At 40.1% G+C, this 21,096-nt stretch overlaps 1 protein-coding gene across 8 annotated transcripts in view; it reads left to right on the top strand.

The window, feature by feature from the left end:
* LOC137635197 (G patch domain-containing protein 2-like) overlaps positions 1–21,096 on the top strand; it is a 784,198-nt gene that overhangs the window by 564,559 nt on the left and 198,543 nt on the right. The window contains exon 10 of one of the 8 annotated variants that reach the window (XM_068367663.1): positions 10,423–10,512. The exons of the other annotated variants lie outside the window; for them this stretch is intronic. Within the exon in view, the coding sequence (XP_068223764.1) occupies positions 10,423–10,489 (67 nt within the window). The 3' untranslated portion in view covers positions 10,490–10,512. Of the gene's footprint in view, positions 1–10,422; positions 10,513–21,096 lie in introns of those variants that run through there. 8 annotated transcript variants of the gene reach the window in all.

The following is a 21,096-nucleotide window of genomic DNA, read 5'->3' as shown; positions in this document are numbered from 1 at the left end:
CAAGACTCTTTCCTCTTGATGTCTGGTGATTACTTACAAGTGAAGTACAATGGCCTTGACTGGCTTTGTGAAAATCTTTGGAGCTATACTGAGCCCGAAGGGCATAGCTCTGAATACATAGGCCTTTCTCACTAGTCTGAAACCAAGGTAGGGGGGGAAGTGCCGACTTATCGGAAGATGCCAATAGGCGTCGGTAAGAAGTATGGAGACAGTGCGAGATCGTTAGTATCTGGAACTTGTCGTTCAGAATGAATTTGTTTAGTGAGAACAAGTCCAGAATAGTTCAAAAAGTGTTCGGATCTATCTTGGGCATGCAGAATAGCCGCCCTTGAAAGTTCATGGATTTTGTTCAACAGATGACTCCTTTCTGGAGAAGATCCTGTACATAATCTTTCAAGAATGAGGTTGTGGGTTGGAAGAAACTCGTGAACTGGAGTGGTTTCTGACTCCATTTCCAGCCTAGTCCCTTTGAGACTATGCTGTGTGCCCAAGGAACAAACTCTCATGATCCCTGGAAAGATAAAGTCTTCCCCTCTACCGATAGCTCTTCATTGTTGTTGTGAAGGACCTGCTACTTTAAACGCCTTGCCTCTACTTCCTCGGCCCCTAGATTGACCACCCCTTCCAGACATTCCTCTGCCGCTAGCACTTTTCTTTTTAGTTGTGAATGGATGGAAAAGTTGTAGTGGGTAAGACTGGAGACTGACACATACTGCTGGGAACTTTTAGCACTTGTTGGAGAATTGGTAATGTTACTCCACTATGTAATTGTGTTTGTGGTAGCTTAAGTCCAACTGATTACTGTCCAATTTCCATAACTTCCATATTATCTAATGTTTTTGAACGTCTTTTGACGAAACGTCTTAAAAGGTTTGCTGAAGGTAATCATCTGTTCCCTAGTTTGCAATTTGGTTTTCATAAAGGCCTTGGAGCATGTGATGCCCTACTTACAATCTCCAATGCTGTACAGAAATCCCCATATTGTGGTCAGGAAGTTCGTACGATTGGCCTTGATTTTAGTGCTTCCTAAGTAATAGATTGCAAAGAGTTGTTTTTGATGGGTACCATAGTGAGTATAGGAATGTGATATCTGGTGTTCCTCAGGGTAGTGTTCTTGGCCCATTACTTTTCATGCTATATACACATGACATGTGGTTTGGTCTAGAAAACAAGCTTATTGCATATGAAGATGATGCTACTCTCTTTGCATCAATTCCATCTCCTGAATGTAGATCTGGGGTTGCTGAATCCCTTAACAGAGATCTAGCTAAAATTAGTGCATGGTGCAAATTATGGGGTATGAAGTTGAATTCTAACAAAACTCAAAGTATGATTGTAAGTAGGTCAAGGAGCGTGGATCCTCGACATCCGGATCTCAGCATTGATAATGTTTCTTTAACTTTGTATGACTTTTAAAATTTTAGCTGTGATTCTTGACAACAAATTTACTAGTGAGAAACACATGAGGTCTGTGTCTTCTTCAATTGCAGAAAAAAACTGGCTTTTTGAGAAAGTTTTTCAAGATTTTTGGTGATCAATCTATTCTGAAAAAGTGTTTTAATTCTTTCCTTTTACCTTGTTTCGAGTATTGTTCTCCTGTCTGGTCTTCAGCTTCTGATTCTCATCTTAGTTTACTGGACAGGAATTTACGGTCTATTAAATTTCTTATTCTTGATCTAGATATTAATCTCTGGCAACGTCATCTAATTAGTTCATTATGCATATTGCATAAGATTTTTTATAATTCTGACCATCCTTTACATTCAGATCTTCTCAGACAGTTCCAGCCTGTTTGTATTACTAGGTATGCAGTTAATTCTAATAGTCAGGCCTTCTCCATCATGAGGATCAATACTACACAGTACTTTAGAAGTTTTATTCCATCTGTGACCAAGTTGAATCAGTAGAACTTCAAAAGTTCAAACTTGCAGCAAATGTGTTTATGTTGAACAGTCTTGCTTAAGTCCTTTTATAGTTTATGAATCAAATATCTGTTTTGATGTTATTAAAGTTAAAATATTTTATTTTAATTTTCATAACTTATATCGTTTATTTATTTCCTTATTTCCTTTCCTCACTGGGCTATTTTTCCCTGTTGGAGCCCTTGGGTTTATACCATCTGGCTTTTACAACTAGGTTTGTAACTTAGCTAGTAATAATAATAATAATAATAATAATAATAATAATAATAATAATAATAATAATAACAGTGTACACAATCTGAGGGATTGTGGCAACTGAGGATGTTGTGACAGGAAAGATTTTCTTGACTTTAAAGGGTGTTCTAGGCTTTTTGCCTTTGGGTTGAGGTCTTTCGGTCGGGAATTTTCTCTTAGAGAACATCCCCAGTTTTGCATAATGCTCTTTTTCTCCTGAGCCGCTTTTTCCATTACTTCCTTGACCAATTTCTGAGGAAAGAGATCTTTCCCCCAGATTCTTGAGTTGATCAACTTTCTAAGCTCATGCTTAATAGTTGCTGTGGCTAGGACATGTTCCGCATGCTCTTCGGGCTAAAAAGAAAGCATGTAGAGCCCTGTTGAAAGTAGCCAGATGAGTCTTTGCCAGGACTGGGAAGAGGTCTGATTTGGAATAGTTCCCAGTCAACATTTCCAGGTAGGACTGGTTGAACAAAGAAGCAGATAGCCTCTCTTTGATATCCAATTCTTCCTTCGAAAGGAATTTTGGAATTTTAGGCAACCTTTGATTGAATTGATTGCCTCCAATGTCCCTATCCAGTATTCCGACCGTAAAGGTGTGTTGGACATCTTTCCAACTGTCCGAGTCATAAGGAAGAGCTAGGAAGACAGGTTTGCACACATCTAGCACTAGCAATGCTTTACCTTCCATTACTGCCTTCTTCACAGCCTCTTAACTTTTTCAGGTGAAGGGAAAGACAGTATCCATGGGAGCAACAAAGCAAGCTGGGTTTCTGCCAAAGGCAGAAATTTGAGTATGAGTGAATTTGGCCAGCTAGTTTCTTAACCTATAAGGATTGAGCCTTGTTGTGGTCCAGGATGATAGTCTCCATAGGGATCGTATCATCTCTAAAGGGCGCTTCCTAGAGTAGCCTTACATAGCAGTAAGGTTAATTATCAATGGAGGGGTAGAATTCTAAATTGGTGATAGGCTAAGAACCCATACCTTCTCCAATATGAAGGTACCCCTCACTCAAAGTTATATGCTCAGCATAACGCCAAGGATTCTTAGCAGAGCAATCTGGCAGGCTCAACACTGGTGGAGCCTTGGACTAAGGTGCCTGTTGAAAAGCCTCTATCTTCACCTCTAGGGACGCTTGAGCTCGTTGATGTTCGTCACGTATATTTTCCATGGATGCCATAAACTCCAAGTGACCAGGGAACAAAGTTGCACTTGCGGTAGGAACTGGATTAGAAGTGGAGGTAGGGGTGGCAGATACAGGGATGGGGTATTGAGCCAAAGAAGTACTGGTCATTTTACTTACCTGATGGACATCTAGGGGCTGATCAGAGGCTTCCATAGTCAGAAGGATCCTCTCCCTTTCTGACGTCACAGAAGAGGTCGTCGACCTGCTGTTATCCTCTAGGCTCATCACTCGAAGGGCATCCCGAACTTCATCATCCGCATGACCTAATTGTACCAGCGAGAGTTGTACCGTCGGTATCTAGTGACCAAAAACAGCAGTCACCTCGGCCTTAGGAAAGGGAGGTCCTTGAGTTCCATGGATGGAAGGTAAGGGGCACCTTGTTGAGACATCTTCTGACAGCCTCTCACCCAATGTCTAATGGTCTTCTTATTCCGCGCGTTCTCGTCCTGGGAGACGTTGGCAGCGTGGAAATCAGTAAAGATCAAGTCCTTCTGCATGCTGCAGTTGGAAGGCTCCCAGATGGCAAAGGACCCTTTGGAAACGGCAATCAGCATGCATCCGCCAAGTCTTGTTGCCCCAAGGCCACTTGACTCGCCTGATGTAGGTTACCGTAGAACGCTCCATATCTTCAGTATCATGTAAAGATAGGAAATTTTCATTGAGTACAGTTAGTGTATCAAAAAATTTTGCATGTCTTATAGTATACATGGATAATATATTTTAAGATAGGAATTTCTTAAAAAATATCTAAATGCAAAAATAATCTCTTACACTAGCTACGGCTACTGCTACCCTACAGTGGAAGCTCATGCCAAAAAGCTCAGAATTCCTTGATGACTTAAAACAGTGTGGTAGAATAGGGAGAAAGGTTCACATCAGTAGAACACCACTTCCACCAAAGGTGCCCTATCAGACAACCTAAGGTGGTAAATGCACATACCCTCCTGCCTAAGCATGCAGCGGCTGCCCCGAGTCAGCAGCAACTGTGTCTAAGGAGGCATATATTCCTAGCAACCATGACTTCATGAACTGACCTTTCATTTCTCATATGAAGGCAATGAGAGCAGTACAAGACGGGCAGGATGCCAAGAATTTGTAAATTCAAGGGAGATGCTGACAACTAAGAGGAATCCAATCGACCAACTTGAGAGGAGAATGTTCCTCAGATATGGAAGAGGAAAAAGACGCAGGCAACGAGCCTAAGGCTGCAGATAAGGCAGCAGAGGGGTGGCGGTACCCCTTTAACCTACTCACATTCCTCACATTCAAGGCCAGAAGAATTCAAGTCGACAGGACAAAGTATGGCCAAATGGTAATATTTCAGCTAGGAAGCCTCCGATCAGGCATAAGGAGTCAAGACTCCGCAGCAGGAGATATATAGCCCAGAATGAGAAGTCATAGTCAGAGACTAGGCAACTACTAAGGCGGCAGAGGAGAACCCAAGGGGTTCTAGATCTCTACATAGATAGGGTTAGGAAATAAGAAATCAACTGTGTAGGCAATCTAGCCTATATAGCAGATGAGGGATGCTCAAATGCTAGGGAATATAGACTAGACAAAGGAATAGTAGTTCCTAAGACAGTAAAGGATTTACGTCCTAACTAGGAAGGGGATGGGGTAACTAGACCACCCGAGGGTGGTCTCTAAGGCAACAGAGAGAATTAACCCCGGGGAAGGAATAATATGTCGCCTACCTAGGGCCAACCTAAATAGCCCACAAACTATCCCGTCCATATATATAGCAACTAAAGACACCTTAGTTGCCAGGGAACTGAATTGGAAGGGAACAATGTTCCACAGCAAGTAGACACACTAGTCAGGCAAGAAAGGGGGAGGGGAAGGAAGGGAGGCTTAGAAAATGGTGAGGCGGCAGGGCAGGAAGGCCTACCTGTAGTATTAGAATTAATATGTCGTTCCAAGGGGTCTGCAGTAATTAGGCACATAGAACGAGTCTTTGCAATTGGCTGCCAGCCTACCAAAAAGTAAGTAAGGAAGCCTAGTACAAGGGTAAGACTACACGAAAGGAAGGTCTACCTGTCAGCATTAGAACAAGGTTGGTTGTGTTCCAAGGGATCAACAGATTGTAGACAAAGGGAACAAGTTCCTACAACCTACAACCTGTGCCGCCTGGCCAAACACTAAGGCTAAGTTACCCCCCAGATGCTGAAGCCTTGACGAGGATGGGGGCTTAAGGATTACCAGCTGGGCTCTAATGAACAGTGGGAACTGCTTTCCCACTGGACCTCAGTGCCCAATTGTTTGTCCAACTAAATTAGTCAGCACTTTCTCTTCGTTCTTTTGATTACTGCTTTTATTCTCCCACCTCTTCCTCTTGGGCATGAACTTGTTGACGACTTTGGCTTGTATGACTTTGGTTTTGACTGCTTCTTTGGATTTGGCACAGGGTGGGATGGATGTCATACCATCTCAACCTGTACAAATTTAGATGCCGTCACCCTCTGGCAGACCCCATTGGGTGCAGACCAAGTCTGTTAAGAGTCGAGCTGTAGTGATCCGGTTTCAAATCGCCCATATTTGCAGGTAATGGGTAACGCCAGGCATTGGAGTCATCGGTGGGAGGGACTAACAACCCCCCTGACCAGTGTACGCCCACCTTGAGAGGCAGCCCCTCTCCAATAGAGGACTGGTTCCTGCTGAAGCCTCTTCTCGTGTTGGGCCACATGGGATAGGAGGACTGACATCTTCCGATAAGAGGTGGATAACCCGGCTTGCTGCTACTTCAAAAACTAACCCCTCTGTTGACGACCTGGAAACTCTAGAGGACCACTCCACTAATGTTAAAAAACAAAGTAATTTGGGTGACATGGAGAATTTGCAAATCCTTCCTGTTACTATGATTCCCATAGAAATCAAATATGATGTGCTGTTTAAATCATTTCAATGTTATGGTCACATCAGGGAAATTAGAATGAGGCTTGAAGGTGACAAATGGGATCCATGGATATCATTTGATAACCATGATGAAGCATTCAGTGCAATCAGTAATATCATGAATATTAAAATCAATAATTTGAACTTCAAGGGTGCTCTTTGCAATCGAGTACCTAAGGATCTAGATGTATACAAACCTGCAGATTGGATTGATAAAAGTATAAAGATAGTTGTACCCTCCCAGAGAAATCCAAAACCACCAAAGTGGCTTGTTGCTCAGTCAAAAGGGAGTACTGGAAATTATTTTAAGATATGTAAATTTCTTCAAAAGAAAGTAGGTACCATTGCACCAAGAGATATATCTCGGTTTGGAAAGAACAGTATACTCATAAGTGCCAAATCAGAAACTCGATCTGTTATATTTTGCAATTTAAATACAGAGAATGATGACATGAAACTGGATGTGAAACCCCATTTAACTTCAGTCATGGAAGGGGGTTAGTTTTTAATAGAGACTTGTATGAGTTTACAGAAGAGGAGATATTGGCCCTGTGTCTTTTAACTGTGTGGAAATTGCATAAAGTCCCTGGAACGTGAATGATTATCCTGACTTTCCAGGATGCTGATGTGTCTTTCCACATTTACATAGAAAATGAACGAATTAAAGTTCGAACTTTTAAACAGAAGTCGCTGCAATGTTTTAATTGCTTTAGATATGGGCATCCTTCTAAAGTTTGCAAGAATGATAAAATGTGTAGTACTTGTTCCAATGTTTTCCATGGAGAAAGTACACTAGAGGCCAATTGTATAAACTGCATTGAATCATAAAGCTACTGATAGGAGCTGCCAGCAATATAAGTTGGAAGAGGCTGCTCTCAATAAATCCAGCATCGAACACATAAGTGTGTGGCATGCTAAGAGACTATTGAGTAAATCAGCAAGTTATGCAAAGGTATTGAAATCAGGAGGAAAAATGAGGTAGGAGACATCCAACCCACCTATTACTGCCTCTATTCCTCAGAAAAGAAATTTTACATCTTCTGATAGAATTCTAGAGGATAGGGCAAGAATATCCCATAAGGCTTTGCTCACCTCTAATAAACCTTTGTCCCCCACTACAAAGGATAATACATATCTCTCTCTGGCTATATCTTTGCCTGATTTGATGGAGGTTTCACATAAAACAGAGTTATCAGGTGCACCTGTAGTGGGGAAAACACCAAAACCTAACAAATCACCACCTGTCAAAAGGAAAAGAGAGAGATCTCCATCTCTCTACCCCCATCCATTAAAAACTCCAAAGTTATGACATCAAATAGATATGATGTTCTGCCTGTTGATATTTCAGATCAACAGGAAAGCTTCTTGAATCAATCAAAAATTCAAGTTGAGGTCCACCATCCCCCACAACAATTAGGTAAGAAGGACACTGAAAAGGCTAATATAAAACCTAACTTATCAAGACCCACACTTAAGAAGTCTACAGAAAATATTTTCAAATCAAAAACTGTCAATGGGAAGACCTCATCAAAGATGTCTTCCAGAAAATAATACATAGTTTTTTCATCCATTTTGCAATGAAATTGTTAGGGTTTGAGGGCCAAATATGAAGAACTTAAGCTCTTAATTCACGAGTATTCCCCCAGAATTGTATGTCTACAGGAGAGCAACCTTGATGCTAATACCCCTTGTCCTCGCGAATATATTAGCTATAGGACACCTTATGATCACAAAGTAGGGAGCCATGGTGGAAGTCTCATATACGTTCGTCGAGATGTTCCCCAAATACCTTATCTGAAAGGTGATTCAACAGCTCCCTCAACCTTTTCTTTTACTTGGAGATTTGAATGGTAGACATCCTTTACGGGGTTGTTACGATCCTCGTGGGGATCAAACCAGGTTCTTTTGAATTGATTAATGAAATTAGGATTTCTCGACCAGTATACCTCTTGGCGACAACACCGCTCTCCTTGTCCTATGGGTCCTCGGATTGCTACGAACAGACGATCGTTATGCCCAAGGTCTGCTGAACTAGGCACACCTAATAAATATTTTGATCTCCATCAGCGACGGTGACAGTTTCCAGTAAACACTAGCGGACCTCCTCTCTCTCTGTTTCTCTAGAGTAGAAAAATCACACGTTTTAACATTCTTTTCTATATTATTCTATCTACCCATGATACGTCCCCCTAAAAGAAAAAAAAAGGAAAATCTACTGATTTTATCTTTTTTTTAAACGAAATTATCAAAGGAGGAAATCACTTATCCCTAAACTGAGAGATAATTACTTCATTTCTCTTGTATCATGTAACTAAACCAAAACACACTCCTACTTGTCGATAGAAGAAAAAAAAACAGAAAGAAAACAAACGTCCATATCATTCTGAAAAGTCTCTAGAGAGACTGTCGGCTATTACATTATTCTTTCCCTTTATATGAACTATCTTTAAATTATAATCTTGTAATTCTAAACTCTAAGGCATGAGACATTTATTCTTATTCTTAAACCTATCTAAATAAACTAATGGATTGTGATCAGTATACACAGTTAAAACATGACCACTACGTACATAAATCTCAAAATGTTGTAAAGTTGATACTAAACTAAACAATTCGTTCTCAATAGATGAATAATTCTGCTGTGCTTTATTTAACTTCTTCGAATAATAAGCTACAGGGTGCTTAGTCCCTTTCACTTCTTGCAACAGAACTCCTCCTATGCCAATATCACTTGCATCTATCGCTAAATTAAATTCCTTGCTAAAATCGGGCAACATTAGTACGGGCTCGTGAATCATTATGGCCTTTAACTTATTGAAAGCTTCGATACATTCATTATCAAATACAAAACTACGGCCTTTCTTGAAAAGATTAGTTATCGGAGCACTTATTTCTGAAATATTAGGGACAAATCGGCGGAAATATGAAATCATTCCGATGAATCTCATTGCCTGTTTTTTACTGGTAGGGATTGGGAAGTTGATGATAGCTTCTATGTTCCCATCTTTTGGACAAATCTTACCTAGACCCACTTATGACCCAAATATGTGATCGAGGTTTTTCTGAATTCACATTTCTTCAGATTTAAAACAAGTTTTGCTTTTTCAAGGACTGCTAATACTTTAGCTAAGATGCGTAAAGGTTGCTCCCACGTATCTGAAAATATTACAAGATCATCCAAATACACGACACAGTTATCAATTCCATTTAAAACTCTATTCATTAATCTTTGAAAAGTACTCGCTGCATTCCGTAGACCAAAAGCCATAACTTTGGGTTCATAACTACCGAAAGGTGTTATGAAAGCAGATATTTTCTGTGCTCGACTACTTAAAGGTACTTGCCAATAACCTTTGGCCAAATCAAGTTTAGAAATAAACTTATCATTTCCTATTTTATCTAAACAATCTTCTATCCTGGGGAGGGGAAAATTACTTTGTTTCGTAACACTATTCACTTTTCTAAAATCAATACACAGCCTATATGATCCATCTTCCTTCTTAACAAGTACTATTGGAGAACACCAGTCACTTTCGGTGGGAACAATCAAACCATTGTCTAGCATATACTTAATTTCCTGTCGGACTGAATTTGCTTTTTCTGGGCTTAGACGATAAGGGCTTTTATGTCCTGCAACTCAATATCGTGTTCTAAAAGATTAGTCAAACCCAATTTATCATTAACAGTTCCTGGATAATTTGAAAACACATTGAATAATTCCCTTGTTTTTTCTTTCTCTAAGCTAGAATTAAACAACGTGAAATTATTAAGAACATCAGAGTTCTTCTCAAAAGTAATCTCTCTCTGCGACACGGTTACAACTGGCATTGGACGTTCATTATATTTCTTTAGCAAGTTGATGTGCAACCACTTAGCTCTACGCCTACCCATATCAATTAAGTAATTCAAATTTCCCCTTTTATCTATGATAGGAAATAGACCTTCGAACTTATAAGATAATGAAGGACCTTCTTTCTGGACTAATACTAAGACTTTATCACCCACGTGGAAAATTCTGTCTTTAGCTTTAAGATCGTACTTTCTTTTAGTTTCCCCTTGACGGTTGCTCTCGTTTTCTTTTGCCAACTGCCAGGCTTTCCTTAAATCCTCTTTGTGATCTTCGATATTCTGTATGTAATCCTTTCGACCTTCTTCTTGCATTAACTTATACTTTAAAATTTCTAAAGGTCCTTTGGCGGTGTGACCGAACAACAAATCAAAAGGACTAAATCCCGTGGTGTCATTAGGAGTTAATCGTAAAGCCAACAAGACAAAAGGTAACTTTTCTTCCCAATCATGTTCGAAATTATTACATAACTTCTTTAAGCAACTTTTCAATGTTTGATGAAAACGTTCAACAATTCCTTGTGATTCAGGGTGGTACGGGGTGGAAGTTACAAGTTTAATCCCTAACTCTTTTATTTTATCTCTGAAGTACTTTGATACAAAATTGCTACCATTATCACTCTGTATAACGCAAGAAAGTCCAAATTTAGAGAAATAGTTCAGCAAGCATTTAACTACAGTTTTTGCATTGCAATTTCTTACTGGGATTGCTTCTGGATATCGTGTTAGTCTATCAATGATTGTTAATAGATAGATATTCCCTCCCTTACTTCTGGGCAAAGGGCCTATGATATCAATTACAACATTCTCAAAAGGTTCTCCTACCGATGGAATATTACATAATGGAGCCCTGGGAATTACTTGATTAGGTTTGCCAGCCATTTGACATTCGTGACAACTTAAAACATATCTCTTCACATCACTTTTCATTTTAGGCCAAAAGTGCGTCTTACACTTGAATGTTTTATTTACTTCTAAATGTCCTTGTTCATCATGTGCTAATTTCAAAATTGATTCACGAAGTTTCCTAGGAGTTACTAATTGCTCTATGGCCTCCTCTTTGCTACCTGTCTTAGAACGAACATAGCGACACAAAAGTTTGTCTTTTAAACTAAATGTTTCCTTACAAACATTTTCAGGTTCATCATCCAATTCACATTCAAAAATTCTAGTTAGTGTTTCATCTTCCCTCTACATCTTAACTAGTTCATCCTTATTCAATATGCTAGTTTCTGAAACACTACAGCTGTTACTACTTGGGCCTATTACATTGTCTATTTGTACATCACTTCTTTCGACAGCTACATCATCATCTTTCCTCACATCATCAACATTTATAGAGTCAGTTTCCTCTGCTACACTCATGCTAAGCTCATCATCACTGTCTCTATTACCTACGTTCGAATCCTCAAACAACCTATGACCGTAGTCAATATCTGAATCTAATCCTGACCTGGTTACTATCATTTCAGGCACTTGAACTTCACTTAAAATGGGATTCACACACTTGGAGGTAGTTAAATCATTGCCAACAATAATGTCAATGCCGTCTACGGGCAAAGTATCCACGACTGCTAGTTTTACATCTCCTGACACTAACTGACTTTTCAATTTCATCTTTAACAAAGGACAAACTACTCAAGCATAACTTTCTCTTTCATGCTGATTATTACATTAATTGGTACACTCTCTCTCCTAACGAGTGATACGGCCGCTCCCGTATCCCTAAGCAAAACTACTTCCCTTGAATCACCTCCTTTAAGAGAAGAAACTAAACCTTCGGACAAAAATTCATCATAATGTTTCCTAGTTTCTTTCAAGAGACTATTCCTTCCTGAAGAAAGATTATTAACTAGTGACACAGGTTTCTTCACATTCGTACTTTCTACTGTGCAATTCCTAGCTATATGCCCTTTCTTATTACAATTGTAACAAGTGACCTCTGAATTACTGACTGCCCATTGGCTCCTACAGTACCAAGAAATATGACCTTCCCTCCAACATGTGTAACAATAATAATAATAATAATCCCTGTTCCTATTATCGTTATTGTTAGAACTACTTTTACTATGTTGTGCCTTACTTGACAAAAGATCGTTTTTCTTTTTACTGCCACTTAAACCATGTGTGAGACTGTACTCATCTGCTAATCTCACAGCACCGGCAAAAGATGTTTCACGCCTATCTTCTATATATAATTTGATGTCTGGGGATATGTTATCTTTGAAATTTTCTAACAAAATTAAGTTCTTGAGATCTTCAAAATTATCGACTTCAGCGGAAGTCAACCAATCACAAAACGATCTTTTTAACTTCTTTCCGTACTCTACATAAGTACTAGTATCGTCTCTTTTCAAACTTCTAAACTTCTTACGGTACGCCTCTGGTACCAATCTGTATGCACTAAGTACGGTTTCTTTCACAGTATCATAATCTCCACTTTCATCCTCAGACAAACAACTATACACAGAATATGCTTTACCACTTAAAACTGATTGTAAATACAAAGTCCACTGTTTTTTGGGAGAACCTACTCTGTTCATTAATTTTTCAAAAGACATAAAATATTTCGTAACATCTTCCTCATCAAATTTCGGTATTAGTTTGAGCACTGCACTCATATCTAAACTATCAGTGTCACTATTTAAAGATGAATTACTCCCTGATCTGCTACCTGACCGTCTGTTATGAAGAGTTTGTCTTAAACGAGCCATTTCTAACTCATGCTTACGCTGTCTTTCATTTTCTTCTCGCTTTCTTTCATTTTCTTCTCGCTTTCTTTCATTTTTTTCTCTTTCAGCTGCTCTTTCATCTCTCTCAAACACTTCCTGTTCTCTCTTAATAACATAACCACGGAGATCATCGCCATCTAGACCAAGAAGTTTACCTGAATCTAGCAAATCTCTCGTAATCGCACTCATTCTGCTTCTTTCTATATTCTCCCTGTTTCAATTGGTTATGTAGTCGAAAATCCTGGCAAAGGTCGCCAACTGTTACGATCCTCGTGGGGATCGAAACAGGTTCTTTTGAATTGATTAATGAAATTAGGATTTCTCGACCAGTATACCTCTTGGGGACAACACCGCTCTCCTTGTCCTATGGGTCCTCGGATTGCTACGAACAGACAATCGTTATGCCCAAGGTCTGCTGAACTAGGCACACCTAATAAATATCTTGATCTCCATCAGTGACGGTGACAGTTTCCAGTAAACACTAGCGGGACCTCCTCTCTCTCTGTTTCTCAAGAGTAGAAAAATCACATGTTTTAACATTCTTTTCTATATTATTCTATCTATCCATGACAGGGGTGATGTTTTAGCAAACACCAGGGGCAATATTATATCATGAATTGTGGAAAACGATGATGTCGGACTCCTTAATACAGGAGAGCCCACACACTTCCATGTTCAGACAGGTACCTTGTCATGCATTGACCTTTCAATTGCAAGCTCTAACTGCCTCCTTGATTTCGATTGGAGGACATTAGATGATTGGCATACTAGTGATCATGTACCAATCATTATAAACACCAACAAGGGTCCGCCTTTACAAAGATCTCCACGATGGAATCTTGATAAGACGGACTGGGATAGATCTCGTGAGCTAAGTGAAATTGAAGGAAAGGCAGAACAGTTTAAAAATATTGATGATGCCATAGACTTTCTGAATGGAACCCTTCATACAGCAGGAGTTAACTCAATTCCCAAAACAACAGGGTTATTTAAACGACGACCAGTCGCCTGATGGTCTTCAGAACTAACCGCCCTGCACAGAACCGCAAGAAGGTCTTTAACTCGAAGAAGCAGACACCGCACTGAGAGCAATTTGATTATATACAAGAAATGTAGAGCACAGTTCCGTTGTGCCATGAAGGAAGCTAGGCGCCAGTCATGGGTGTCTTTTGTTTCCTCCATTAACAGTAGAACAACACCATCTGCTGTGTGGAGGAAAATAAAAAGATTGCCAGCAAATTTACCCCCAACCCACCACTAGTGTTGAAGTTGAACGGTCAGTATGTGAATGAAGCAAATGATATCAGCAATGCCCTGGCTGAACATTTTTCCAATGTATCGTGCAAGTGTGAAGGAGCTCCTAGTCACCAGTATAGGAGCAACGAGGAAAAGAAAATTTTTAATTTTGTAACGGGAAGGGAAGAGTCATATAATTCTCCTTTTACTGAAAGAGAATTTGATTCCGCTCTTACTAATTATAACAATACAGCCCATGGACCCGATGGAATTCCATATGCAATGATTAAACATACACATTTTAATACAAAGTTATTTATTTTAAGCATTAATAATAGAATATGGCATGATCATAGATATCCGAGTGTTTGGGAACTAGATATTATTTTAGCCTTTTTAAAACCCGGTAAATACAAGTCTTGAGCAGCAAACTACTGACCTATTGCATTGACATCTTGTTTATGTAAAATCATGGAGAAGATGGTCAATGCAAGACTGATTTTGTACCTCGAAAAGAAGGGTATTTTATCACCCATTCAATGTGGATTCAGAAAAATGGGCTCAACGACTGATGTGTTGATAAGACTTGAGTACTATATTTGTGAAGCATTTGCTTCCAAACACCACCATGTGACAGTCTTTTTTTACCTTGAAAAGGCATATGATACCACATGGAGATATGGTATACTTGAAACAATTCATGAATTAGGATTAAAAGGAGAACTACCACTATTTATTCAGTCATTTCTTTCACATAGAGTTTTTCAAGTGAGAGTGGGGGAAACTTATCAGAATGTAAATGTCAGGAAGAAGGAGTTCCTCAGGGTAGTGTGCTGAGTGTAACCCTGTTTGTACTAGCAATTAATGGGTTATCCTCTGTCATTCCCTGGGATGTTCTCTTAACATTATTTGTGGATGATCTCTCAATATCATTTGCTGGAGATAGAATGGCAATGGTTGAGAGAAAAATACAACTCTCTATTGACAAAATTATCTAGTGGGCCGATATGAATGGATTTAAGTTCTCGATAAGTAAAACTTCTATTGTCCATTTCTGTCTTATCCGGGTAGTACATCCAGACCCGGATATATACATTAAAGGTCAACGTATCCCATGTGTAAGTGAAGCTAAATTTTTAGGTTTGATATTTGATTATAGGCTTACGTGGGTGTCTCACTTAAAAGAGTTCAAAGCTAAATGTCTTGAGGCTCTGACTCTTTTAAAAGTATTGTCCCATACATCATCGGGGGCAGACCGCAATACTATTTTAAAATTATACAAAGCCTTGATTTTTTTCAAAATTAGTTATGGATGTGAAATATACTCTTCAGCCACCCCAAGTCGATTAAAGATGTTAGATTCAATACATCATGCTGGTATTAGATTGTCCACAGGAGCGTTTAGAACTTTGCCTATTGCAAGTCTCCTTGTTGATGCTGGAGAATTATCTCTAGACCTTTACCATAAGTCTTCTATTGTTCGGTATTGGTTTCGGTTGCAAAGACTCCCTAACTCTTTAGCCTTTCAGATTGCAAGCCTTGTAAGACACACATCATACTTTGAGTTGCGCCCTAAATCTCCTCAACCTTATGGCTTTTGGGTGAAACAATTATTAAACAATCTGAATATATTTAGAAGTAAGGTGCTTCCATTTAAGGTATCATCAACGCCTCCATGGAAATTACCAGAGGAATCTTTTTGTAAGTATTTTATTGGAGTTAAGAAGAATATGACTGACTTAGAATCCAGGTCTCTTTTTACGGAACATGTTGCAGATCATAGGGGATCGACTTTTATATATACTGATGGCTCCAAATCTGATGCTGGCGTTGGATTTGGAGTACATAGTAAGGATTTTAATTGTAGAGGTGCACTTCCTCTAACAGCTTCCATATTTACTGCCGAACTGTATGTCATACTAACCGCTATTGAGAAAATAGCGTCGGAGAAAGAGGGTAATTTTACAAGTTTTAGTGATGCAAGGAGTGTCCTTCAAGCTTTAAAAGTTTTTCATTCTAGTAACCGTATTGTTTTAAAGATTTCAGAATGGCTTCTTATTATTGGTCAGAGATGTTTAATGGTTCAATTTTGTTGGGTTCCAGCACATGTAGGAGTGTCTGGGAATGAGAAGGCAGATTTACTGGCGAAGAATGCTGCATCCGAGTTGCTACCAAGAAGGTATCTTATTCCCTTTAATGATTTCCTACCTAACATAAGGAAATTGTTTTGTAATAGTTGGCAACAGCACTGGGATGGTCTAGATGACAGTAAGATGAGAGAGGTAACAAATGTCATATCTCCTTGGAGATATAACATGATGCCCCGAAAGTGGGAGACGTTTCTTTGTCGTCTCCGCATTGGTCACACACGGTTGACACACGAGTTTCTTCTGAAGGGCCAACACCAACCGTATTGCGACGACTGTTTGGTACCTTTAACAGTGAGGCATTTTTTGATCGAAGGCCCCAATTATAATAACTTGAGAAATAGATATCTGTTTGAGGCTCAAGGTGAGGATGGCAGGATCATCCTGGCCCAGATCCTTGGACATGATGTGTCGTACAATGCCAGTGGCATTTTTAGATCAGAAGCAGGTTTTCTTAATGCTATTTAACTTTTATAAAATATTTACTTCTCTGGTTTTAATTAAATATTCTTTTAATCTTTATTTATAATAAAGGATATTGGCGTCAACGACCTTCGATGACAGGATGCCAGAAAACTTCAAATCAATCAATCAACGAAGGCTAAGTTAAGTAGATAAGTGATATACTGATGCCCTAGAACAATTGTTCATCACCATCCACTGCTCCCAGAAGGACCTTCAAGGCTGCATCTCTCTGCTATAGCGTATTGATAGCAAAGGAGGATGAGCAGCCTCACGAAAACAATAAGGTTTGTGGTAGAAGGTGAGGGTGCATATATACACAAATACCAGTCATGGCTGACGGCTAAGAATTACAGTTAGCCTAAGCCCAGACTGATAAAATACAAACATGCAGAAAATAGCAAAAGGTATAACCTATAATCATACCACAGTTGTAAAAGAATGTATAAAACATTCTTACGAGGCTATGAAAAATTTAGTAAGCAATTCTGAGCGATTTGGATACATGACCCGCCTTTTTCGGCCATGCGACGGCCGCGGACAAATAACGCACGCACAGCGCAAAAATACCAAGGTGGAGACGCGAAATTCTCCAACACCAAAGGAAATGATACTCAACATAGTCAATAAGGAAGAAGGAGAAGCTTCCATGATTTCAAAATCACCCAAAAAGCTATGAAAGCACGCAGAAAACTCCGAATCAAAACCATCAAGATGGCACTGCTAGAAGGAATGGAGAACCAGCGAACATGTTTACAGTAGCACATTGGAATCTGAGTTGTAACGGCTTTCTCCCCCACGTATCCAATTATATCCCATATCCTTTAAAACAAGGTTAACTCTTCGCGGAAGGATAGCCGTGGATTGTTTTAAAACACGTCCCTGTTTCATACAGGATATCTTTTGGGAAATTCACTCCAGGTGATAGAACCCTGATACTTCTTAGGTACAATTCTCTGGTGTATTACTCTCAGAAATTTGGGCTCGATCCATGTCGTCCTGATAGAAGATCATCAAAGGCAGCTTTCTACTTAAGATATTTCTGCGAGTGATATACCAGAGAATTTTACCTGAAAAGTATCACAGGGTTCTATCCCCTTGAGCGAATATCCCAAAAGATATCGTGTATACAATAGGGACGGCTTTAAAGCAAGCCACGGCTATCCTTCCCTGAATATAGTTAATCTTGTCTCGAAGGATATGGGATAGGATTGGATACATGGGCGAGAAACTGTTACAACATCCGATCCCATTGTGTTACTGCAAACACGATTGCTGGTTCTCCATTCCATCTAGCACCATCATCTTGACAGTTTTACTTTGGAGTTTTCTGGGTGTTTTCATAGCATTTTGAGTGATTTTGTGATCATGGATGCTTCTGCTTTCACATCGACTAAGTTGAGTACCATTTCCTTTTGTGTTGGAGAATTTTGCGTCTCCACCCTGGTATTTTTGCGCTGTGCATGCTTTTATTGCCCACGGCTGTCATATGGCTGAAGCCGGTGGCCCATGTATCCAAATTGCTCAGAAATGCTTAGTTAATTTGTCATAGTCTTGTATGAATGTGTTTTATATATTCTTTTACAATTGTGGCATTATTATGGATTATACCCATTTTACTATTTTCTACATGTATGTGTTTCATCAGTCTTGACTTGGACTAACTATGATCTTGGCCGTTGGCCATGACTGTTAATGTGTACTTGTGCATCCTCACCTTATTTCACCTAACCTTAAGGTTTTTGTGAGGCTCCCCATCCTCCCTTGCTATTGATAAGTCATAGTGGGGAGCTGCAGCCTGGAAGGTCCTTATGGGAGTAGTGGATAGTGTTTTACAGTTATCCTAGTACGACTGTATTTCTCTCATCTACTTAGCCCGAGTGTCTGGCCAGGAGGCACTTGTTGTGGGAACTTGTTCCCAGTATCTACATTCTGTTGATCCCTTATAATGCAACCAACCTTGTTCTAATGCTGACAGGTAGACCTCCCCTTTGTGTTGCCTTACCCATTCCTAGGCTTCCGTACCTAATTTTTGGTAGGTGGGCAGCTGGTTGTGAGGAATCATTCTCTGTGCCTTCTTACTGCAGACCCCTTGGAACAACATATTAGTTCTAATGCCTCAGTTCAGCCTGAATGTCTTGCTGCCTCACCACTTTCTAGGCCTCCCTTCCCCACCCCCCACCCCTTATTTGTCTGCTGGTGCATCTACTTGCTGTGGAACACTGTTCTCGGCCCAGTCCAGTTCCCTGGCAACTGAAGTGTCCTTCCTTGCTATATAGATGGCCGGGATAGTTTGTGGGCTATCTAGTCTGGCCCTAGGTAGGCAAGATTTTTATTCCTTCCCTTGATTAATTCTCTTTGCCCCCTTACAGACCACTCTTGGGTGTTCTAGTTGTCCCTTCCCCTTCCTAGTTAGGTCATAATCCTTCACTGTCCTAGGAACTACAGTTCCTTTGTCTAGTCTACATACCCTGGCATTTGAGCATCAATCATCTGCTATATAGGCTAGGCTTGCCTGCACAGCAGTTTTATTATGGCCTAACTCTATCTACGCAGAGATCTAGAACCCCTTGGGGATCCCTCTGCCACCTTAATAGTTGCCTGGTCTCTGACTGCAGCTTTACCTCCTGGGCTATGTATCTCTTACTGCGGAGTCTTGACTCCTTTGCCTGGCCATACTTCCAGTCCTGTTGGCTTGAGTTGTTCTAGCATTGGATGTAAGTAGGCTAGGAGGAAAAACCCCTTCCCCTCGGTCGCCTTAGCTGTAGCCTTAGACTGGTCTTCTACACCCCTTTTTCCTCTTCCATATCCGAGGAACATTCTCCTTTGATGTTGGTCGATTGGATTCCGGATGGTTGTCAGGATCTCCCTTCAATTTTTAATTCTTAGCATCTTGGCCATCTTGTACAGCTCTCATTATATTAAAGGGCTACTCCCCTTAATCATGATTTAATGATAACTAGGTCCTTGGCAGATTTATTTATCTACTGCCTTCCATTTCCTGTGCTTTTCCCCCTGCTTATAGACTGTTTCTATATAGGATCGTCCACTTTTTCTTGCCGAATGAACAATGCTGCTGCTGCGTTGTCAACATTTATTGGGTTAGTGAAAGGTCAGTTCATGAAGCCATTGTTGCTAGGAATAGCTGCCACCTTAGACACGGCTGCTGCCGCCTAGGGGGCAGCAGTTGCTGGCTTAGGCAGGATGGTGTGTGAACTTGCCACCTTAAGTTGTCTAGCAGACCTAACTTGGGGGAAATGGTGGTCCTCTGATGTGACCTTGTTTCTCCCTATCCTGCCACTCTGTTTTAAGAGTGTTTAAGGATTTCTGAGCCGATTAGCATGAGCCTCCATAGTAATGTAGCCTAGCCATAGCTAGCATGTAGAAAATTTTTAATCTAGAGATTATTTTTAAAATCTCTATTTTGATATTTATTTCCTTGTTAATTTAAGATGAGAAAATATTTTGGTATACTACTCGTACGCATTGAAAATTTTCTTTCTTTACAGGTTGCTAAAGACATGGAGTGTTCGACGGTAACCTGTATCAGACAGGTCAAGTTGCCTTGTGGCCACAAGACCTGCCGGAAGTATGCATACTGTCATGTTTCCTAAGGGTTCTTTGCAATCTGGGAACCTTACAATTTCTTAATCTGCAAAGCCCTCATGCACACTGGTTTCCACGCTATCGACGTCTCCTGGGACAAGAAAGCGCGCGGTTAGAAGACCATTCGACATTTGGTGAGAAGCTTTCAGAAGAACTTTCATCAAGGTGCCTCTTACCTTCTTTGCATGGAACTCAAGGACCTCCTCTTTCCCAAGGCCGAAGTAACTTGTTTTAAGTCATCATATATTGACTGTACAACTCCCGCCAGTACAATTAGATCATGCGGATGAAGAAGTTCGGGACGCTCTTCAAGTCATGAGCGTAGAGGTCGACGACCTCTTCTGTGACGTCAGAGAGGGAGAGGATCCTGCTGACTATGGAAGCCTCTGATAAGTCCCTAGATGACCATTTAAGTACAGTGCCCAGTACTTCTTCGGCTCAATCTCCCATCCCTGTATCTGCCGCCAACCCCGCCTCCAATTTTACTCTCGTTCCTACGCCAAGTACAACTTTATTCCCTGGTCACTTGGAGTTTATGGCATCCATGAAGGTATTTATGGAAAATATACATGCCAAACATAAATGAGCTTAAGCGTCCTTAGAGGTGAAGATAAAGGCTTTTCAACTGTCACCTAAGTCCAAGCCTCCACCAGCGACAAAGCTGCCAGATTGCTTGGGTAAGAATCCTTGTTGTTCTGCTGAGCAAATGGCTCTGAGTTAAGGATACCTTCACATTGGAGAAGATATAAGTTCTAAGCCTGTCTCCAGCTTAGAATTCTACCCCTCCATTGATAATTATCCATATTGCTATGTAAGACTATTCTAGGAAGTG

This window comes from Palaemon carinicauda, unplaced genomic scaffold (genome assembly GCF_036898095.1).
Source record: "Palaemon carinicauda isolate YSFRI2023 unplaced genomic scaffold, ASM3689809v2 scaffold10, whole genome shotgun sequence".
Taxonomy (NCBI): Eukaryota; Metazoa; Arthropoda; class Malacostraca; order Decapoda; family Palaemonidae; genus Palaemon; species Palaemon carinicauda.
The sequence above is the reverse complement of the archived record's forward strand: the minus strand, read 5'-3'. Positions and strand labels throughout refer to the sequence as shown.